Source organism: Tetrao urogallus (assembly GCF_951394365.1).
Source record: "Tetrao urogallus genome assembly, chromosome: 11".
NCBI classification, from domain to species: domain Eukaryota; kingdom Metazoa; phylum Chordata; class Aves; order Galliformes; family Phasianidae; genus Tetrao; species Tetrao urogallus.
Window position 1 is genome coordinate 736605 of NC_136824.1, and position 23946 is coordinate 760550.

The 23946-nt window shown below is 48.6% G+C and overlaps 1 protein-coding gene across 1 annotated transcript in view; it reads right to left on the reverse strand.

Annotated features, from left to right (window-relative positions):
* The window catches only part of ADAMTS7 (ADAM metallopeptidase with thrombospondin type 1 motif 7), a gene marked incomplete at both ends in the record, with an annotated part of 45280 nt that overhangs the window by 19892 nt on the left and 1442 nt on the right, over positions 1-23946 (reverse strand). The window contains 13 exons of the mRNA XM_079541158.1: positions 1234-1478; positions 2155-2275; positions 3891-4024; positions 4348-4517; positions 7389-7534; positions 8029-8121; positions 8291-8435; positions 12374-12517; positions 13603-13752; positions 14811-14935; positions 15741-15824; positions 17514-17710; positions 21075-21246. Of these exons, the coding sequence (XP_079397284.1) occupies positions 1234-1478; positions 2155-2275; positions 3891-4024; positions 4348-4517; positions 7389-7534; positions 8029-8121; positions 8291-8435; positions 12374-12517; positions 13603-13752; positions 14811-14935; positions 15741-15824; positions 17514-17710; positions 21075-21246 (1926 nt within the window). The remainder of the gene's footprint in view (positions 1-1233; positions 1479-2154; positions 2276-3890; positions 4025-4347; positions 4518-7388; positions 7535-8028; positions 8122-8290; positions 8436-12373; positions 12518-13602; positions 13753-14810; positions 14936-15740; positions 15825-17513; positions 17711-21074; positions 21247-23946) is intronic.

A 23946-nucleotide genomic window follows, 5' to 3' on the forward strand; every position in this document is an offset into this window, starting at 1 on the left:
GGCTGCACAGTGAGCCAGGAACTGTGGGGTCACAAATCCAGGGCCATCCTGCCTCTGCCCCAGGGAAGCCATTCAGGAGAATGCACACCTGGGTGAAACAAGCCATGAACCTGGCTCTGCAAAATGCTGAGCCCCATGTTCCCAGCATCCTCTTCCCTGCCCAGCTCTGCAAGCCTGGGTTGCAGCACAGTGAGAACCCCTGATTTCCTCCTGCTGCTGCACTAATTAAAGCAGTGCACTCGGGAGATCTCTCTTCCTTCGTTTATCAGAAGGTGGCTAAAAGGGAAAAAACGAGGTTAAACCACAATCATGAAGCAAACCCCCAGGGTTGAAGCTTTATTCATTCCAATGGCCTGTTCAGTGCGATTTAAAGGAAAACACTTTACACTGTAGATTGTATAACCCTCCTCTTGGCAGCTCTTTGGTGGAAATAAGGCAAAAATTAATAGAATAGGATGGGTTTGCAAGACAATGATAAGCTAAGTACCAGAGCTGCTGCTGCTTAGGCAAGTTATGGGGCAGCACCTGGCTTTTGTAAGAAGTGTTCCCAAAACACCCCAAGTGTGAACTGGGAACAGAAATTCTCACATGGCAAAAAGAGTGAAGTTTGGGATTTCTTGTTATTTCAGAAGATTTCAAAGATTCCTCTTGAATTTTTTCCCTCCAGTGCTTTTGTGAGGAAGCAAAGCCTGACTTGCAAAAACCTCGAAGTCATCACTCAGGCTTTGGACCTGCCTGTGCATCCCCTGAGGAGTACAAACCCTTGCCCAGACCCCAGCTGGTGCACGGGAGCCCAATGGTGGCAGGAACGTGGCAGCTCCCAGCTCCCTGATGCCTCCACCACCTCCACTCGGACTCATGGGCTGCTCCAGCCCTGCCGGAAACACCATGGGCTCTTCTCTTGTTCTTGATAAGATATGGAAAAGGCTCCGGAAACCAGCTATTTCTTTTTACACTCTCTCTCCTCAGTAAATATTTTGAGGAATGTTGCAAGCTGGATGAGGCTCAGCTGGAAGCAGCAGACCCACCCCAAGTTCAGAAACACGCTTCCTGGGCCAGCAGCGCACATTTGGCTGCCTAAGATGAAGAAACATGCACAGGGAGGAGACACCCAGCCTCATCATCCTTCATGGATGGCCATGAAGTCACCTCAGCAGCACAAGGGAAGCTCCTGGCTCTTCCCCCTCATCCTTCCCAGCTGCAAACCCCAATTGCCCAGAACACACAGCATACCTGGATCCACACAGGTTCCACAGTGGGCCCTGGAGAGGTGAGGTTCTCCCAGTTTCCCGTCCTCTCATAGGTGAAAGTGGTCCCTGCCACCCTGTAATCCCCGTTCCACTGGATGGTCCAGCCACCGTTCAGGAAATACTTCTCTGGGTCTTCACTCCTCAGCGCCAGAAAATTTCCAGCTTCTGCGACTTCTTCAATCCGGATCTCTCGGGCTCCAACAGGGATAATCCCAATATCAACATAACCTGTGAATGCAATCGAGCATTTGCTCCAGGGAGCCAAGGACAAGATCAGCTCCCTATGGTGTGGAGACAGTGCCACAGACATTTGTTTTGAGGTCATTAGACACAAAGAACAGTAAAGGAATATTTTTCTTGCAAGAGGCAAGAAATGGAAAGACAACTCTTCATCTCCTTTGTTACTTCTTAGACCTTATAAAAATCAACAAGTCTGGACTAATAAAAGACTGCAAATGAGCAGCATGAGTGAGCCAATCAATTAGTGCCACTCTAGCTGAACACAGAAATGAAGCTCGGTGTCTCCTGGTTTCCCACACAGCACTTTCCAGCCTGGAGCAGCAATGGCTCTTGCAGAGTCATCCCCCTTCTCTGAGTGCTGCCTCCCACAAAGTCCCTGCAGCCATAGGATCCATGGGGTCTTGTCTGCAAAACACCTTCACCCTGCTCTGCTGATCAAGGAAAAATGAGTTCTGCAGACCAGGGTGGCTTGTTTTAAGGAAGCCATTTAAAACAACTCATTTTTCTCCTCCCCAGCAGCTGGAAGCTGCTCTGCTCACCCCACCACTTCGCAACAAAATGTTTGGTGCCTGGGGAAGCTGCAGCTACTGACAGCCAGGAGCACGCTGCTCATCCTTCTCACTTAGGTGTGTCTTGCCTTAAGGAGAATGCCACGTGTCCTTACCCAGGCCCTCGCTGTCCTCAAATGTCTTCTTAACAGTGTGGCAGGTGGAGCCATCCCCGTGGCAGACACCGCACCGATCTTCCACTGCGTTGGAGTCGATCTCATAGTCGCAGCCCACGTTCTGTAACACAGCCCCATCAGCCCAGGCCTCATGCCTGCACCCATTTACACCCACCCAGGATTTCAGTATGACACGAGCAGTCAAAAGTGGAAAACAACCACAGTAATGAGGGCCAGCCTCAGTGGACAGATGATGCTCCTGAATGGCAAGAAATAAGAACCACAGATAGGAGATTGGCGTGAGCTGGAGTCTTTTTGCAGGATGGATGGTGATGCATCCCAGTCAGCTGTTAAAACGGGTTTCTTGCCTGCAGCCTGGCCATCCTGTTCAGACCACTATGAAAAGTCAGATCCACATCTTGCTGTCAGCTTTCCCTGCCTTGTTCTGCAGCCTGTGCCTAGCCAGGCAAGCCTCTTGGTCCTTGGCCCTGCCAGTATGGAGCAAGGACCTCCCCAAAACCTTTCCTAAATTCTGCTGGAGCTCTCCACACTTCAGACCCAGGCAGCTGCCAAATCACTTGACCAAACTGCGATTCCATCTGACACTGTACAATAAAAGCTGCAGCCAACTCCCCAGAGGTCCCACTGGGTCCTGTGCCAAAGAGGAACCTTTAGTCTTAGTTCCACAAGGACTTATCCAGGGAGTCACTTGCATATACATGCTAGAAAAGGAGCACTATTTTTGCTACTGCAATGTTTTGTTGAAAGCCAGGCTTAACTCTGGTGACGGAGCCAGCAACAGGCTTGCAGTCAGCAAGCATTTCATGTGTGCAATCATCTTTTAGGGAATATGCTGTCATCTGTGGAGAACTGCTGGATCTCTTTTCTATGTGCCAAATAAAAACCATGACCTGAGCTCTCTGAGCCTGTGCCTGTGCATGTGTGCTGCAACCTCTGAAGTAACTTATAGCCTATTAAAGGAGGAAACAGGACCTTCTCAGAGCCTCCTGCTATGCAGAGCAATTGCCATTGGCCTATACCTGGTACTGCCAGCAGCACAGCCAGGAAGAGGAAGAAGCTTCCACAAATGGCTCTTCTGCAAGAGGATGCAAGGAAACTTGATTACTGATTATATTTGCTTGCTTCTCTTTGTGCTGTTCAGAGCACAAAGACCCTCAGCAGCCCTCAGAGCTCCATGGAAGAGGCAGGGAGATGAGCATTCTGCTCCCTGGTCCTTCTGGTTCCTTGCAGGGAAGGTGCTCTCCCTGGCCCACAGCTCATTTATACAGAGCTTCCAAGAAATAACAACAGCCCAGGAGGAAGGACAAACCCCAACAGTGGGAGAGGGTACCACAGCCGGGGGAGACATCTCCATTGCAGCAGGCTGTGGGTCAGAGCAGCATCTGCCAGAACAGCAGGGCTGGGATAAGTGCCCTCTCCACCTTCCCTTCCTATCTTCTTATCTTGCCTCATTTGCAAGTGAAACTGCTCTTCCTGCATTTCCTTAGTTTGGTTCTCTACTTCCTTGAAAACATGCAAGAGGCTTAAACACTCCCGCATCATCTATCTTGTGAATATTGAGAGCTCTCCCTCATTTCCATACACAAAAATAGTACTAAAATGGATCAGGTGATACGTTTAGGACATCGGGCAGAGCCTTGACAACTGCCCCTGCCCCAGCCTGCAGCTCCTGGCACACAGGGCCGCTCCCAGCCCGCCCTCATCAGCAGACTTACCTTGCAGATGCCGTTGATGCACATGTCCCGGCTGGAGTTCATTTCATAGCACGGGGTCCCATCGATGACGGCATCCCTCAGCTTTTCTGCAAAGTATTCGTCCTCTGGCCGGCAGTGCAGCTCACAGGGGTTAACTGGGAAGCCAAAGAGACAGAAACTGAACCCCAGGAGCTGGGGTGTGCACGCCTACATTCGCCTGCTTTTCTGCAGCAGTGTTGCCCTGGGCTCACACAGGCAGGGATCACCTTCTCTCCTTGTAACCACCTCTGACAACAAAAATTAATCCTGCAAACCCAGCCATAATTTAAAATACACATAAATACGCTGCAAGTGCAGCAGAAAGGGAAGGCAAAACTTTTACAGGCAGCTCCAGCAAGATCAAGCCATTGCAATAATCTGTCTCAGGCTCTCTGTGAGGGCTGCAGGAGAGGCCTGGCTGCAGGCTGTGCACACTCACTGTTGTTAGGCACTGGTGTCCACTTGTAAAGCTTCCCCTTGTAAAGCATGGGGTTGAACTGGCTGCACTGGACCTGGCGGAAGGACGGCTTGTTGGGAGGACAGGGCTTGATGTTGCAGATCCGGAATCGTTTCCGTTCTCCCAGGCAGTACCTGCCCCCATACTTTGGCCTGTTTGCAGGAGGGAAAAAAGAAAATAAACACATAGAGCCTAGGTGGGGAAACTCCCTTCTAATAGTAATAAACCCTAACCTACAGAGCAAGCTTCTGCAATGCACAGAGAGCATCATCCACGTCCTTGCTCCTCAGTTTCCTTCTGGACAGAGGACACAAGCTCTGCACAAAGGCCTTGGACATTGCAGCAAAGATATGGCTGCAATGCACAACAAAGATATGGTGACAGCAGCTCCCCAGGTGGTGGAGGATGACAGAATTCCAAGCACAGATGGCTTTGGTCCAGCTGCTGTTTTGTTTTTTTCATTTCTCTTCTCCTGGACAAGGAGAGGTGCCTAACACAGTCTGAGTTTGCTTCTGACCAGATTTGCTTTCTTGCTCTCAGCCATTAGCACAGCATTGCAGTGGTCAGGCTAAGGCACTGCAAGAAGAGGGTTTGGATTTGTTGCTACCAGGGCACCCATTTGTTTCAGAAAGGATCAACCCAAGTGAAAAGAGAGATGTGAAGCAGTCATTTTTGCAGATCTCTCGTGAAGGTGCTGGAGGTCCACAGCTCCTCTAGCATCTTGTCCCTCCTGACAGTGCTTCCTTAATGCTGCAACTATGGCCAACTCTATAGGCCTGGATTATGAACCTATAAAAACTGGTGTGACAAGTAGCGTTTGTGTCCAAAGCCATTTTGCTGCTGGACACTCCTACGCTCTGGGCAATGGAACAAGCATTGCTCCTACTCTGCTTGCCCACAGTGTGAAAGCAACTGCTTTGGGAGATGAAACGGGCTGGACCCTTCCCCAGGGGCTTAAAACATCACTTTCAACTCTAAAATTACATGACTTGGAAGGCATTGCTTAGCTAGCCCAGCTGCTTTTATTCTCTCCAAAAGCATCCCTGCGAAGTACCTCTTACGCACAAGAACCAGCCTTCCACTAGCAGACTTGGTTTTTCTTTTGAGTGAAATGCAGCTGTTTTAAGGTAGCACCTGAAAGGCTTCTGTTGGGGGGATGCTCTGATGGTGCTTTTCAAACACATCTCCCAACTACCTTCCAGATGTCCTCTCCCTTTCTTCGCCACCTCCCAGCTAATCTCAGTCTCATCTGGAAGAACTGCAACTCAGACTGATTGTGACTGGGTTGGTGATCCAAGCAGGGATGCCAGGGCTGAATGGCCAACAAGACAGAGCTCCTGATCAAATGGCAAGTGGCCACAGTTCCAGGACTTCTGACAACCCCCCCTGGCCCACTCAGTCTTGCTTCCTGTGCTGGATGACCTGGATGTTTCTATAGCGTAATGCAACCCAGCAAGAACTGGGGGACTTGTGGATGGGTCTAAGATGAATTCTTGCCCAGAATGAAGAAATCTCATAAGGCATCTCTTAAGAGGAAACACTTTTCTTCACGCTTTAGATTTTTCATGCTGGTGATTCCTAAATGACAGAAACAGCCAGAAACACTGTATACACAAGGTGATAAATTCTTACTTACTTTGGAAAGTAGTTTTAAAAATATATCATTCTTTCCAACGTTTATAAAGTGAGAGGGACTTAAAAAGCAACAACAGACTTTTCTTGGATGCCAACAGACTCTCAAGATACTGCCAGTGATTCTTAACACTTGCTGTTTCACCAGGTTGCTGCCAGGTTGTTTTGGTCACTTGCAGTTTCTGCATCCCACATCCCCACGACCTTATGAAAACTACTTTTTCCCTGATTAGTTTAGAGTGGCACAAGGAGCATAATTAATTATTATTTTACAGTTGTGTTTACACACCTTTTTCTTAGGAAACGCCTGAGGGAGGAAGGACCAGAGCACACATTTGTTCACTTCATCCAAAAGGCAAAGCTGAAGATTTACCTACCGTGGCCAAAGCAAACAACTGCCCAGGGAAATTCTGCTGCTTTTACAATGTTTGCTCTCCAAGATGCCTGCAGCTGTGTTTGGAACACTCCATAAACTACAATTGCACTTCTGTCACAAAACTCATGTCAAACACAAACCTAGCTCTTGACCTAGCACTGAGATTACACAGCTATTCTTTAAACAGTTCAATAGTATGTGTTAAAAACAATGCACCCAAAGAAGTTAGGCAGAAAGAACATCTGGGCTCATTAGAGAGATTCCCTCTTAGTTTTCAAATCTTCTTAAGCCATTGAAAAATGACTGCCACTGGAAAATTGCTCACAAAGCCCCTTTCTCTCCCTGTTACGAGGCACTGTGACACTTGGACGAGTTGGGGGCCTTTGTGTGAATCCAATACAATAGCAATTGGGCAAGGAGGGAGGCATCTGGAGGACAGATGGGTCAGCGCAGCGGTCACGGCATGGATAATGCTGCTCCTCGGTTGGGGAGCAGTGAGCGTCCCCCACTACGGCAGCTCATTCAGCTTGCTTAGAAATCACTCTCAGGGAGAAAACAGTTGATAAGCAGCAGTGAGTGTTTTCAAAATGAGAGTGAGTCAGAACCACAAAAAGTCTATTTTTCTTTTTGGTCATTAAAAGACACCAGATATGTGTAACAGCTACAAGCGTGGAGTCTTTACTCTTTGTTAAAATCACATTCCAGTGCTCTCTGTCTGCCTGGCGCAGCAGCAGTTGTGCATGGAAGCAGACGGAGCCAGCTCTGCCCCTCCAGAGCCTGCCATCACCCAGATAGCTGGATAACCCCATGAAATGAATCGTCTGTGGTGCTTCAAAGGCATCTTGTTCAGAAAGATAACGGCATAATGGCAGCAGTCCTCTGCTGTCCAGTGCAGACATGGGTAGGACCAGACATGCCAGGCGATGGCCCCTGCTTTAGGGAGCCATCAGGAAGCCTTGGGCTCCTTTCCTACACACACTGGCTGAACAAACCCAGAGAGCACACATGCACTTACGTGGGGTTGCTGCACTGCCTCTCGGCGCTCTGCACACCCGCACCGCAGCTCCGCGAGCAGGCAGCCCATGAGCTCCAGGGCCCCCAGCTGCCATTGATAGCATCAGGACGGTAACCCACGGGCACGCACTCACCATTGAAGCACCACTGCAAAGGGACAGGCCAGAAGAAGAGAAACCAAGATAAAGATGCACTAATAAACATTTACTTAGAGAGCTCTACCTTCGGGGAGCGCTGAAAACCAGCGCTCGTATTGCCCTGTGCAAACCCATGCTACACTCACTCCAGGGTGACTGGAGGTCAGCTGAGCTCTGATGGAGCCAAGTTCAGCTCTGTGCAATGAGAAATTCAGGTATATAAGGCTGTCTGAGGACTTGTGTGAGGGAACAGACCCCTGGACACGACCCTGCCATCTTCCGCTTCCATTCAAACTGCAGGTTTCATCTTTTTAGGGACATCTTGATTTCCCTGAATTCAATCTCTCACCACCAACATTTGGCTGGAGTGAGGCCATCAAGGTGATCCATGTCCACGTGCTGGAGTTTGCAAAATGCCAGGTTTAGCACTTTGCCAGCAAAAATCATCTCTTACATACAGGATAAAGAATCTCTACACCTGCAAATGAGACTGCTCCCTCTTACCTTGTTCTCCCCACATGTTGTCCCATCAACAGCAGCATCCAGCTTGGAATGGCACGTGGTCCCCACTGTGCACCACAGTGTGTTGCAGACACTCTGCAGAAGAAACATTTACCACACAGGATGGGGTTACTGCAGAGCCAACCCACTGGTAGAGATTTCACTCACAGGGAGAGGATCGTCCCATGCAAAGCCCCCACTCCCCCAAAGAACCCTCAGAGCTGTATGAGTCCATGCTACGTTGGGAGGGGGGACTCTGGCTTACATCCATGTCATCACAGAAGGTGGAGTAGGCACCATACTGCAGGCGGCACTGGTGGCTCACATCATAGAGGACGCCTGGGGGCACCAGGGGGAAGTCCAGCACCTCCTGAGCAGGGGGGTCATCCAGGCACAGCCCCCAGCCCCGGCTGAAAGAGAGGTGACAAGGCAGTGTCACTGCCCGGCTGGTGCAGGCAGGTCCCATGCACCCTGCTGCAGCTGCCACCAGAGGAACCAAGCATCTCATCAGTGTTTCATCCCGAAATCCTGACTTTCATTCTATAGCTGGCACCACCGTGGCTCTCCAACAAACCCTGCACCTGCTCCAGCATGTGGATCTCTGCATGCACTTATCCAATTTCTGAGTTGGGCGATCTGATGTCTGCAACTGCAGCCCACCTATCTTCTGACACTCCAACACATCCTGGAATTCCATGACGAACAGCCAAAGTGTTGCTTTGCCTGGGACCAATCTCCTGGGTTTTAGCTTTGCAATCAAGTCATCAGCAAAGTCTCCAGCCCAGGGTCCAGTCCTCAGTTTCACTACTCAAGGTGAAGGGTTTCACTGAACAAACACTGCACTGCTGAGAAGCAGATGTTGTCCTCGCGTTCATACACCAGGCCAACCCCAAAACGTCCCTGTGGACACTTCAGCTCTGGTGTCAATGCCCTGCTAATAAAAACAGAGTAGATTGTCAGCAGCAAAACTCACTCGCTCTCATATCTGCTGCTACAAACAGTGCTCAGACTGTGCTGGACAGCATGTTTTTAGAAAGAGATATTAAAACTGAGCATGAAGCTCAGCCAAGACAACCCGTGGCCCACTGCCAGGCTGCTGGGAAGCCAAGATGGATGATCCTGGCTGGCTTGCTCTGCTGTGAGTGGTTTTGCTATGATACTTCCCAAACACACAAGAAATTGTCACTAGTTTAGCTTACAGTGTTGATTTAAACTAACGCGTTTCCAGCAAAGCAAAGTCTCCGGCGTGAGTTTCTGAGCAGATTAGATTACTGCAGCTTGTTGTGATTGGGAACAGGTCTAAATTAATGTGGAGCAGGATTCCTTCCTAACCCAAGCTGGCAAAACAGCCCAGCTCAGGAGCAGCAGTGAATGGGGCTGGGAGTCACAGCAAGCACCCCTCTCACATCCTGCATTGGAGAGGTCCTCTCCAGGCACCTGCCAGCCCCGTGCTTGGCTAGAAACAGCCAGTGGGAACACAGCTCCTTAATATACCACATATATACTTTTTATAAACAATTTCCCCATTGAAAAAAATCAGTAAACACATTGCTTTCAGCAGCCCATGAGCTGGAAAGTCTCACTTTCCAAGTCCAGCAGTGAGAGCATCCTGCCTTCCCTCTGGCCCCCTGGAGAGGAGGACTGCTGTGGGTGATTCAGGCCTGAGCTGGGCTGAATTAGGTGTGAATTATGCAGCTGGATGCAGTACCATGTCCAGCCTCAAGCTATAAGCCTGTTTCAGGCCTACAGCAAAGTCGCTGCACTGCAACTCCAGTCGTTTTTCTTTGCACACTGACAGAATTCACTTAAGAAGCATATGTTGTCTAAAATTAGAAATGATCACATCTTTGCTGGGAAAGTCAAAGCTTAAGCACTGGACTCCTGCTCTAGCTGCATGAATGGAAGTGCTGCTCCTTTGGATTAATCCACAATCATCTATTCTGGCAACAGCATATGGGGCCTGACACCACCCCAGAAATGCCCAGGGCCCTCTGTTCTGCTGAAGGCACTTTTTGTCTTGCCTCAGTTTACAGGAGATCTCTGCAGTCCCCATATGGGATAGTTTAGATCTCTAGAGTTACGTTCAAAATCTGTTTCTTCATCAACCACTTTACAGCTGTCCTACTGATATCTTCAACTGGCTTCCAGATTTTGCAAAATAAACTTAACTGAGCCAGCAAGAATTGGCATGAGTTTAACCTGGCTTTGAAGGGATGTACAGTGACCCACACAGCAGTAAAAATTCACAGGGGTCTGCTTTGCATTTGCCTATTTCAGCCTGTTCATTAAAGAGCTGTGTGACGGAATAGATAGATGTTGATTAGATCCCCATACACCAATGGGCTGGGAGGATCTGCAAATACGCTCGCAAGCAGGATTAAAATTCCAAAAGCTCTTGCAGAACTGGAAGAAGGATCCAAAAAAACAGGACTGAATTCAATAAAAACAAAGGCAAGGATTTAAACTTGGGAGGAATCAGCTGCACAAACAGGGGAGTTGGAATGACTGGAGAAGAGCAGTGCTGTAGAAAAGCTGGTGCTAGTGGCTGAGCAGGGGCAGTAGTGGGTGCTGCAGGAGCAGACCAGCCAGGCTCCAAGTGGTGGGGGTCAGCCCATGGGAAGAAAGAAGAAAGAGCCCATGAGAAGATGATGGAGGAAGACCTTCAGCTCTGCAAAAACAGGCTGAGAAATGAATTGTCTTGTCTAGAGAAGGAAAGACTGAAGGGAAACATGACAATCAGCACCTGTGGGATGAAGGCAGGCTTATCCACACCACTGCCTATTCATGGTCCCTGCAGAGCATTACGAGATACATAATTCTTCCACCAGCCAGGCTTAAAAGAGCTCACATCAAGGTGAGGGATGCAGAGAAGAGAGGCCCTTCAGCTTCTTCCCACCCAAAGCCGCTGCCTCGAAGATCACAGAGCCCTGTGCATGACCACAGCACTGGAGCTGTGCTGCCATCAGAGACACAAATCATTTTCTGATTCTTAAACGCTCACCAGTGTTCACTCTGTTTTGTAAAACAATAACCATAATCTGAGAGTGTTGTGTTGGTTTTTTTTTGACATGAGTCTGTTCCAAGCACATCTAACAATCCCAGGTCAGGAGGGTCTCATTTTTTGGCTCATTCCTTCCCATTCTCCTGCCAACACTGTATTAAAATGCACTCATGTCTGTGCTCGCAGCAGGCCTCTCCTTCGCCTCTGGGATGTCACAGATGCTGAGAGGTGCCTGCTGAACTCTGCTCCACTCCTCAAGAAAGAGCTGCCCCTTCTGGGAGTGGAGCAAAGAGATGAAAACACCACTGGACAGGCAGCCAGATGGTCTGCTTCTTCCCTGGGCTAATGGCAGCCCAAGGTTACCGCCAGCAGGAAATGCTACATCTCAAAACAAAGGTTAAAAACAAAAGGCCAAGAGCTCCGTGGAGCAAGAAAGACTCATTCCGCTGAAAGCCACAAATCAACAGTAATTCACTCTAGCTGGAGCCAAGCCCATGTTTTAGGCCACTGGCTGGAATTTAGAAATGGGAGCTCAGCACCACCCAGTATTCCTAATACGAAGCTCCCAGCCCCTCACAAACACACTGGCTGTAGCCAGAGCTTTTCTATTGCTGTTTCTTAAAGATGCTCTCACTGTTTCCTAATCTTCTCGTGGCAAGAAAGGAAAACATCCCTCTGGTGCCGGAGACTGGCTGACAAATGTAAGTCTTGGGCCACGTTCCTAAGAATTTAATAACAACAGCCACAGGGCACTAAAAATAAACAAATGCATGAAAGAATCTGGCTTGATCTCATCTCCTCACATGGTGCCTCCCATCTCTAGGCAAACATCACGTTTGCCCCAGGCAGAACCTTGCTGCTAGGAGGAGTGGAAAGCAAGATCGGGGTGCAGTGAGAGGTACAAATCCCATGTGCTATGGAAAATTGCTCCTTCTGCTCAGCAGCCTGGACGCAGTAATGTGCTTCCAACTGCACACTTATCTGTTAGGCTGGTGCAAGCAACACATGGCTGACAATGGGGCAGAAAGGAGCACAGCCAGCTCCAGCATTCTGCTGCTGGGGCAACCATGCTTTGGAAATCCCACCAGCTAAGCCAATGAAGAAAAATGCTCTGGCTTTATTTATTCAAACAACAACCACTGTGTCCCTGCACAAAGGTGCTTTTGCATTCAAATACAGCAAGGACCTAGCCAACTGAGCAAATCAGAAATACCATCGAGTCAAGCGTGACTTCTGAGGCCAGAAAGTATCTTGCAGACCCCAAAGCTCAACCCAGCCACAACTCATGCAGCCAGCTCAGCCCCGAGCACCGGTGCAAACGAATGAGAAGAAGCAGCAAGGACTTACTCGAGGAACCGTGTGATGTACTCCCGGCTGCAGCGGGACCAGGTGAGCGGGGACGTGTCATACAGGAGCTGTGGAGACATGATGAAAGGTCTTTTCCCAACTGGCTCACAGTCATTGCTGCTTCCATCATGCTGAATCCCAAAACTGTGTAAGAGCACAGTCCCACAAAGGAGAGGTGAGCCACACGCCTGCTACAACCGCGCAGCTTCTCTGCTTTCTGACACACTATACCAGACACTACAAGCATTTGCAACTTTATGGAGACACATTAATTAACAGGGAGCACTTAGCTATCTGGGAAATTCCAGTAGGACCACAGATGCTGTCACAAGCTTTGTCCCATATATTACGGACAAGGAGAGCCAGACATCCTCTCAGCACGCATCTTGCAAGGGCTCAGGTGGGATTCTGTTGCTCCACAGGTAAGAGAACACCATGCCCTTGATGAGCTCCCATGCCCAGCAGTGGCAAACAAGAGGCCACTCAGTAAGCTGAGAAACACGGCTGTGCTCAGGGCTCTGTCCAGTCCCTGTGTGCTGCAACACCATGAGCAGGGAACATAAGCCAGCAGGGGAACAGCCCCACGAGCTTAAGGCTCATTGCCCTGGAGTAAATAAATGACTTTTTGTCACTACTTTGAAGTGACAAAGCCAATGGACTGTGCTTCATGCAGAGAGCATGGAGGTTAACATTTAACTGAAAAGATCTGTGAATTCAAAATGTGTAATCATTACATGAAATTTTTTCCAATGTACAAACTTTATGCTGGAGTTTTACTTCAGCTCTCTTACTGGCAACTCAGCCAATAACAAAGTAATGAGAATATTGAACAAAATCAGTTTAATTAAACTGGCTGGTTACAGGCTTTTACTGCAGAAAGATACAGACTATGATGTACAAATGATTTTCTCAAGTTCAGTTGAAATCAAGATCAGAAAAATCCTGTCTCTGATGCTATACATAGACTCTATTTTAAAACCTCTCAGTGAACAATCCTCTCCTCAACAGCTTTTAGTAGCAGCAACACGGGTACACAAACGTGTCATTTGTGAAGGGTTCCTTGAATCCAGCGCAACCAAAAGCCGAACTCTGAAACAGCTTCTCAGGGAACATTCCCTGAGATTCAGGGAACTCTCAGCAACGTCCTTCCACCTCTTATCTGTCCCTTGTCAGGTCCTGACTAAGCCATACAGAGGACGGGGTCAGAAAGGAGAAGGAAGGCAGGGTACCTGTGTCCAAGCTCGTGGGCCACAGTGAAGGCCAGGGGCAGCCCTGTGTCCTCATTGATGTTGCAGCTCCTGTGGGGCTGGCACATCCCCGCCACGTGGGACAGACCCAGGGTCTCACAGGGTCTGTTCATTGCTGCGCAGATGTCCTTCCTTGGGCGATTGAAAACAACACACACACAGTAAAAAGAGGGTTGAAGACAGTAAGATCCTAAGGGTGATGTGAAACTGAGTGAGGACAGCTGCCTCAAAGCAAGCCCCTCCTGCCCCGTGGTCCCAGTCTAACAGGAAGCCTCTAAGGCCAGCAAACACTGGCCAAACAGAAGCAAGAATGGAGACATCCAAATGTCTTTCCACACAGAAAGATTTATGACTCTTCCTTTCCCCTTTACTCTTTCAATATCCCCAGCTTATTAGAAAGCCTGATTAATGGAAACTGCAAGCCAGACTGGCTACGTTTATTCTATTGTATAAATAAAGTTGATGCTGGGAATAATTAAGCAATTACTACATTTCTTGGGGAAGTACATCCCAGTGGTGTTGTGGTCTAGGGCAGGGGAGCTCCAGCCACCCAGGAAGAACAACTCCATTAAAGTACGTGCCCTTAAGTGCCTTATTTCTACTACAAAGCAAATTTTCTAAGGAAGATAAAACTGTTGTGGGTTGTGAATCACTGCACAAACAACCACGACACTGCCAACATTCAAGCTGCTGCAGCATGAAACCATCAAACCACATTCTGACTGCAAGGTATATAAATTTGGCCAGAGACAAGAATTCCACCCAGCTACACGGGAGGTGAGGGCCTGCTCTGAGCCTCCTTTACAAATCCTGGAATTCATCTACAAGAGAAAATGGAGAGCTGATCCTGTGTACATCTGCTGCAAGGCACACCCATTCTAGGGCTTCCCAATAGGGCCACAGTGAAAATCTGGTTTGGAAACTCCAACTACTGGTAAACTGAGAGCAGTTTCCAGGTTTAAAACTGAGGTCTGACATCAGTTCCAGCCACTAGAGCCAGACCACTTTCAGATTTCAAGTTATATATTGAATATGCAGGCTTCCAAACAGGGCTGAGGTACAGAGAGTGAGATTTAAACAGCTTCCACTAAAGTATGCAGCTAGCTGCCTGTGTCCCACCTGCCTGCTGCCACAGGAGGAGTTTCTAGGTGGTGGAGTAAAACCTACAGCATAAAACCAAGACACAATACCTTGTGAGCAGGACTGCAACATCATGATGCAAGGGATGGGAATCTCCTTTCACATTAATGCTCTTCTGCCATTTGCAAAAGCTTTTCAAGGTGTTGTCTGCATGGTGGGAGATTTTCAGATCCTCCTGCCAACACAATTAAAAGTCAGTTGTCATACCGTTACTGGATCTGTTTGGTTTTTAGGATGCAGTGCAGAGGATCTGATCTCTGTCCCATCAGAGTAAGATCAGGAGTAACTGCCATCTAGATGGAATTGCTCTGCGTTTTGGAAGCTGCAGGCTGGATGAGAATATAGTCGTTTGTTTCCATCAATGATTCAACTGAACCATGAAGTCATCTGATATCAGGGGTTAAGAAACACTGCAGGAAAATACTCCATCCAGGCTGATGTGCTTTAGAGAAGGATGCAGCTGCACAGCCAGACTGAGCAGCGACTGCTGCAGCTGGGAAACACAAACAACCACCAACTCCCAGCTTCCGCTGGTGCTACCAGCAGGCAATGCTCCTGGGACGCCGCGAGCTTCAGCTGCTCAGCCTCTGCCAGGCCATTCCTTGCAGCTCCGACTTGGAGCCTCGCTTGCCCCACGTCTGAAGGGATGCTGCCACAGGCTGAGTGCCAGTGGTACCGGGTACCATCCCATCAGTCACAGGACGAAAGGAAAGGTCCTACCAACTACCACAGTGGCTAAATTACAAATCATTATAAGAATCATGACCTGCAGCTCCTCTGACATATAACCCTCCCAACTTTACCAGACCTGCAGCCCATGCAGAAGACTAGGAAGTAAAGCATGGGAATCTGTATTAATCTTACACAATCCATCCATGGAAAATGTGTATGAGAGAGTTTACAGGCTTTCAAGGCCAGCTCTCTGTGTATCCCAATTTGCTACCAGAATGGAAGTGTGAGTCATTTTGTTTTCTTTTCACCTCTTCATTCTCCAGCAGGATGAGTCGCACTATAGCAATGTTGATGGGGTTCCCAATGCTGGCGTGGTGGAACAGCCCCGCCACCTGCAAAGCACAAAAGTCAACTAAATAAAGCCCAAAACAAACATCTTGCCCTGTGACAGTTCTCCTGGTAAGTACATTTGCAAGGCAACATGAGCTTAAGGGGAAGCTACTGAAGGTTGTCGACAACATCCCAACATGTTGGGGAACTCCCAAAACTAAAAGACAAGACCAGATGTAGACCCAGATTAAAGCATTCATAATACAATGGAAACTGATATAATCTATGTAGCACACTGAAACTCAACCAGAAATGCCTGGGGGACCACCTCCACTTTCACTCCCTAACAGACGTGTTAAACGCTCAAAGCCAGCGCTCTCTCAGTGTCTTCAGCAACACAGGGAAATCCAGGATGCTACCCTGAGGTCCTCTACCCAATCCCACCCTCTCTTACAGCCATCAACTACACCTCTTCTGAAATGCAAACAGATGCTACCACAACAGCTGGAGAGCAAATAGATTATACCAACTCACATTGACTTATCTGCTTGTCTTATGGCTTCAGCAAAACCTCCCTGGATTTTCAAGGCCACCAGGAGACTTCACACATGACCCTGGATGTGGTCCTGCTCAAGGTGGCCTGGCATGAGCAGGGGCTGGGCCAGGTCACCTCCAGGGGTCCCTTCTCACCTTAAACCAGTCTGATTCTGTGACTCCAGGCAACATTAAGAGTGGTACTCCAGATGTCCAAGGTCAGTTCATTAACACACCATACCACCTCATTAGGAGTCAATGCCTCCAGAAAAGTCTGAGTTTAAGGAGCAAAATGAAAACCCGAGGAATTTCAATGCAAGTAGTAGTTAGCTTTCAAAACCTGCCTGTAAGTTTTACCTCTAAATACTCCTACGATTTAGTGCCAGGAAAACAGCTCAGCTACAATCTAGATCTATGCTCTACTCCTTCCCTCGGCTGCCCTCAGTGGCACCTTCCCAGGAAAGCCATTCACATTTCTGCCAACCAGACTAGTGCACTCAGCCATCGCTGGCAGGCTGGCACCAGCTCTGCAGCATTTGGAACTGAGATGAAAAACACGATGGCAGCTGCCCTGCAGCGCTCCCTTTGTGGGTGTCTCTTATTGGCACTGCCAGCACTGAGATCAAGGAAGCCTGAGCCAGAACTCTCACATCCATACAGGTCTTTTCCTGTGAGGTGGCCTCCTTATCAGGCAGGGGGCTGTGGGTGGCCCCAGCACAGGCTTCAGAGTGGTTTCAACTTCAGCTGCACCTCCCCACCCAAGCAGCCTGCTTGCCTGACCAGAGAGAGCAGTGGTGGTGATGCTGTGGCCACGGGCAGCACCTGCCCCCTCTCTGTCCTGAAGCAGTAGGTATGGGAGGAGCAGTCCTGCTCTTGCAGTATCTGCCTGGCAGGCCACGTTAACCACCCTCGGTGAGAAAGGAAAGGGAACAGCCTTGAGCCCCAAGCAGAAAGTGAAACCGACGCAGGCTGAGAGCTGCTCCCATCTGCACCAAGACTTTGGCCTAGGGCTCGCTCACAGCAAACCACCCTCCTGGAGCAGATGAAGGACTGAACAATGCAGCAGAGCAAATGTGAGGGTGGGAACAGCCTGTTTGGTGAGAGATTTGCTGAGGTCTCACCAGGAATGAGCTGTGGCAAGCCCAATGGCCCTTATGTCTCATCAGCTGTATCTCCAGGGACCTGGCAGCTCTGCAGCTGAGAAAATTTGGACTCACCATGTTCATCACAGTCAGCACGTACTTCTCGATGTTCTCACTGCCATGGTATTCTATCATCTTGGTGTCTGCCACCACCAGCGTTTCCACCCACTTCTCCTTGCTGATGGAACGCTGCTTTATTCTTCTCTTCCTGTATTGTTTCTGTTCCCATCTTTCCCTCCGCTTCTCAGATTTCTCTAGGCTTTCCTGAGATTCTAAGAAATCAAAGGGAGAAAAAAAGACTCATTTTTGTGTAAAAAGTCTGCAGCACTGGTAAAATACCATCAAGATGCCTTTTTTTTTTTAATTAAACAATCTGTTGGTGTTGATCAAGAGCACTCTCACTCAGACTCATAACTTACTCACAAATTTGCTGTGCTTTCTGCTCAAAAATTCAGTGAGAGATGAAAACTGTGACTTCACAACACTGTACAGCAGCATTAGCGAGAAAGAAAAAAAATCCTTTGAAGTAAATTCTCAAAGGGAAACAGGGTCTGAAATATTTTGTGAGGAGCATGCAGCCTCCCGGAGCCGAGCACTTGCGTTCTGTACCAACACGTTAATTTATAGGCAAACATGGAGAGAGGCCTGACCATGAACTGTACGGAAACTACAGCAGTGGCTCAGCTCTGCTGAGTACAATCAAACATTTTTATTTTGCTGGGAAAGACAGTTCCCCGACACCATAAACTCCATGCCCTGGAAACTGGACGTCCTGAGCCAAATCCCAAAGATCATCGCTGTCCTGGATGAGACTGAAACACCCGCAGGGCTGCACAGAGATTTCCTTGGCCACATGAAGACTGAATTCTGGGTTTCTGTGCTGCTCATCCCCAGAGAAACAAGGAGGACATTCACTGGGCTGAAAAGACACACGACGCCAGAGGAGAGGTTGGACGCTGCCAATGCACACCAGAAACTGGGAATTCTCATGTCGAGACTTTTCCTGTGACGCTGCTCCAAGATCAAGGTCAGGGTCAGCCCCAAGTTGGGCAAAGGCTTTACAAACCACATCACACACAGTGGGAAATGCTTTTATGACCAGCTTCTATGGGCTCTGCCTTACTTCATTAACAGTGAACTTTTACATTTTACGGACTATAGTGTTCTTTAGCTGTACTTTATGCCCCAGCCTGAAAAATCCTAAGTATCTGAATAATTTGATGGATTGCTAATACCACTGTGACAGTTTAATCACAACAGCTTCCTTGGAGTTTGTTTTCATTGTGTCCTTTGCTGCTGAGCTTCCATGCGGGATGCAGAGCACGGTGCACACAGCTCCCTGGCTACCTGGCAGGGTCTGTATGGCATTTCCCCTCAAGATCCCTCTCACACTTGCCCAGCTGTACATACAGGCTCACAATATGCAGCACAAGACATTGACAGGAACTGAATACCAGGCTGATCAAACACCGCCTGGCTGTGTGCGATCATTTGCAAAGAAAACCAGCAATACATCAGCAGATGGTGAAAGACTTGAGGTAATACAAATCCTGTAGACTTTCAGCGCCCTTTCCAGGGCACATACATCATGTCCACATTGCTGCTCTGGATTCAAATAGAGATTCAGCTATATTACACACTGGCCACACCAAACCTAGGGAAATTCATTTACAGAGCAACAGGCTTCAAAGTCTAGAAGGAAGCATTATTACTCTTATCAGTTTATTCATTTTGATTGAAAGAAGAATGCCTGAAGATAACATGATTATAGAATAAAAGGGTTTGGGGAAGCTCTAGGGAGTTAGTAAGACACTGACTGGAAGATGCAACTTCAAATATTCAGACTGGCAAAGTAAAGCACCCCATCTTTCCAATTTCCCTGTCTTGTGTCTGTCTGTCACAGCTGCACACAGACCTGTGCTTCACAGCTCCTAGAGCTGCTGGCTTGGTGTGGGAGGCCGGCGCTCCCAGTGGCAGGCACTGCTGAGCTGTGGGGATGCTGCCCCAGCTCTGAGGTGTGTGACTCATCTCATGCTCGAGACCTGCTCCAGACTGGTGGGTAGAAATGTACCTTTGCTGTTTCTCTTGCCCCCAGGATTTCTTCCTAAGGCAAATACCTGCCTATTACACGATTTTACTGCAGGCAGACATTCAATTCTCAGCTAGGCAGAGTTAAACTAGCTCCAAAATAACAAGGGCAACACAAACCTCAGTGTAGCTGTACCAGCCCTTGGGGATGTGGGTTCATGCTCCAGCAGCTAGGCTGCCCAAAGCACTGATTGTTCTTCACTGAGAACAGCGTCAACCAGTTTATGACTAGCCCTGGGATTTTATCACGGAAAAGACTTCGAACTTCCTTCTCTGAGCCTCATGCTCTCTCCCTCCCAGAGCCAGAACTGCAGCCCATGATCCTCTGCTTGTGCAATGCAGCCTTTGATCTGCTCCAGCAAAAAATACCCTGCAAGAAGCACAGACTGCTGTACCTCCCAGATCAGCTCTCAGCTCTCAGCGCTGTCCATCTGAGCCACCACTGCCTGCCTTTTCCAGGAAAGGCCAGCCCTCTCCCTGGAGCTCAGGAGGAAAGCAAAGAGATCACTGTCCAACAGAGACCCCACACAAACGCCCTGAGGGAGGGGGGGCCGCAAAAAACTGCTGATCTTCTACCTCTCCAAAAAGCAGCAGGGAGAGCAGCCTTGGCAGCCTTGGACAGCTAGCTCCTCGACACTGGTACAGCAGGGTGCTGTGGATACAGAAAGCATTTAATCTGCCATAAAATAATTCTGCTGGGCAGAAGGGCCATGGTGACAACCTGGATTCACTGGCATAAATGGGAATTGTGGCGTTTAGCTCATGGAAATCAAATTTTACTCCAAAAGTCCAAGCTTCTGGCAAGTCACAAACTGATGTTTGCAAGGAATCAAAAACAAATATTCAGTCTCCACATCACAGGATGCTTGCAGCAGGCTCGGGAGGAAAAGATGAATGAGAGGCCTGAGGTTCAGCATGCATGTGAGAAACATAAGCAAATACAGGAAAATTGGCAGGAGAAAAAAAATAACTGCCGTAATTCCTGTGACTTGTGGGCTCCACACATGAATGTCAGAGAACTTTTGCCTGCTGCTAAGCAAGCAAATTTTCCCGACTTACAATTTGAACCAGTGGTCAGCCTTCCCATAATAAAAACGCTTGAGGAAACCACCGTTTGCCTACACTTTCAGAAATTGGCCATCCTGCAGCAAGGAACCCAAAGCCAGCTGGCAGACACCTACCAAATGGGCCCAGCATGCCCACCACCCACAGAAACCACCACAAAACCACAGCTCAGCTGCGTCTCAGTGCTCTGAGCATTTCCCTTCCAGACAGAGAAGTGGCAAAGGGAGGGAACCAGCACAGCAACTTCCAAAACTCAGAGCATTCACCTCAGTGTCCTTCAAGCTAAAAGCTGGGTGCTGAGATCGCATCACAGGAGCTGAACACTCCCAGATTTTAAGATAAGCATGTCTGCTGAGCACCTTAGAAGACTAAGGATTGGCACTGATTCCTTTATCTTCTCACCACGTACTTCAAATTACAGAACCCAAATTATGAATTCTAGGATCTAGCCGTTCATCGTGAGAGGTACGAGAGGAGAAATACCTTGCACACCGCAGGCTGCCCATGCTGCTGGCTGCTTTCTCTCCTGCTCTCCCTGGTTCTCAGGAGCATGGCGTTTGTACACCCTGTGGGGCTGTGCTGCTGCATCCTCAGGAAAGCTGGTGGCTACTGGTTCAATGAAATAGTCCTCGTCCATGAGCCGAAACACACCTTTCTAGCAGGGAGAGACAGAGATGCAATCATGAAGCTGTCCGCACCCAGTATGAATATCAGGAGGGGAGAGATTTGCAAGATGTTCCAGGCAGAAACATGTCTTCTCTAAAGAGGCTGTTCTTATGGGTATTTTGAGCCGGTCCTGGCCCAGCTGTGACACGTTGTTATGGACTCACCTGGGATCGCAGAGCCCCACACTGCATCTCAGGAACAGTTACACAAACGCACCTGCATCTGCCGAACGAGAAGCTCTTGGATTGGGCAGCTTCATCCCCAGCAACCAGGAGCTCCTGGGCTGGGTTCTGCAGCTGGAGCAGAGATCGCTGCCCCGTTAAGACTGCCCTACAAGTGTGTTCTGCCCCACAGAGGTTCTGTGGGAATGCTGAGGGCTCTGCTGTCCGCAGGAAGGTCTGTTTAAAATGCTCCGCTAATCTCACTGCACCTCATGTGTCATGGCCCACCACTGCTCACGACACTGACATCCTTGCTCCTGCCTCCCTGACACTGATGCACAACAGGCTGTAACAAGAGGAGCAGGCAGCAGGAGAAGGTGAAACTGAGCTGACAACGTTACGCACAGGAGAGCACAACCCAGATTTAGCACTATGCTTCATTTTAGAATCCTTGACAGGAGGAGTCTAAAGTCTTCTAACAGCCTTCTAAGAAAGGTGAAGCCTTACTCAGAAACTGATCTCAAAGGCAGTATGGTTGTTAAAGAAGGAATAATTATCCCATGCTACATATCTAACAAGTGCTGGACCAGCTGCTGCACAGGGAGGAACAAGGGAGGAACGTGTCCCTTTGAGGCGCTATGCGACTTATTTCAACAGGAATTTTGGGACAGCCCATCTGTGCTTTACAGCTCAGAGGCAGAGAGTGCTTCTAACAAAGCAATGCTGGCCTTGAAATGCAAGATATTGCTGCTGTGTACAAATGCAATATGCTTCTGTAGCCTCCAGAACTAAATTATCCCACACCAGCAACGAGTTCCTTGTTTACACCCTGTAACCCTAGCACAATTACCAGGTGTGTGTGAGTAATTCACTGTAACAGAGCTCAGTGACACACTTTACTTTCTCTGACCGTTATGTGAGACACAAGCACATTGTCAGTGCAGTTTCCTCTGGTTTAGCATCTGACAAAAAGCTCTGGTTATTTTAAGACCAAGCAGGGAAGCTCTAAAGCAACTTAAGGCTGAAGTTTTCTCACCACTCAGGTTATTGGCTGCAGGCAGCATTGTGCTGATGCCTTTTGTGAGCTAACAGTTTTTTCTGCTCCTTAACAAATGATACACACCTACAGCATTTATATGATATTGTTCATTTCCAACCCATTTTACAGGCCTTAATTATGTGATTCTCCATCATAAAAAAGGTGTTTCCAGATGACACGTTATGCAGAAAATGAATTACTTAATGAGTATTATTTTTTCTCCCATCCATAGTTCAGTCACAAAGAGATGTTAATCCCGTTAACCAGTTCCTTTAGCACCCTGAAAACAGGAGTTATTACAGACCCAGCTTTCCAGATGGAAAAAACTGCCCAAAGCCATGGAGGAAGTTAATGCAAAGGCAGCATTAGAGTAGTATGACTGCAGTACCCAGCTCTGGGCTAAGCTGCTCACCCTTCTCAAGCCCTTCAGCAGGCTTCCTTCAGACCTCAAACCTCACTGGCAGAACCCCAGCTGCTGAACTGACAGTGAAAGTGCAAATAAAATGATATGACCCCCCAACTCAGCGGGCTATGAAGTGCAAGGTGCTGAACACCCTCAGATGCTGTTAAATCTGGTGGGAAAAGAGCAACTCTGACACCTCCCAGGATGCGCACAGCATTTTTCATGACCTTCTCCATGCTATGCTGCCAGAGCCAACTCTTCTGAGCTTTTGGACACACTCAGCATCCCTCCCATGTCCGCTCCATCTGCACCATCTACTTTTTGAACTTGAAATCCTGGCTCAGAACCAGCATGGGGAACAGCCCCAGGTATGTGCCTCAGCTCCTGCCCATCACAAGGAAGGTGTGAGCTCCTGCTACATCCAGCAGCACAGCTGTGTGCTCAGATTTGTGATTCGCGTGGCCTGTGCAGACCTCCAATTTACAAACCATTATGCTTTAGCAGGCTAGCTCAACATACAGACGCATACTGCTTTTCTTTAAACACAGGAAGCTTGAAACACAAACACAGCCCTCAGCTGAACTGAAGCCACCTGCAGCAGCCAGAGGACCTGCTGGGACTCACAGAGAAGCACACAGGAAGCCAGGGCAAGGAATTACCAGCCCTGCAAATGCAGAGACGTGGGGCACGAGGACTACTGCTGATTTGTACTTGCAGCAGCAGCAGCCCTGTACCCCGTGTGCGTGCCAGCTCTGTGCAGGGTCACCACATGAAGCAGAACCCCCTCTTGAGGCAGACACCCCTACTTGAGGAGTGTCTGTGCATCATGTGAGTTATGAAGTTACACCGTAATGATTCTGCAAATCTCTGAGAGATTTTAAACCTTGCGGGGACCCAGTACCTGTGCCAGCCAGATGCAAGCTAGTGCAGACATGCAAATTTATGCTAAAGACATGAATTTGCCTTCCTAAGTGCCTACACCACAGTCTTACTAGTGATAATGACTTTGGCTTTCAGCAAAGCCTACCTTCTTAAATGTCCCTATTGCCTTTGAAAATACTGGCCGTGGAATAAGACAGCTGATGC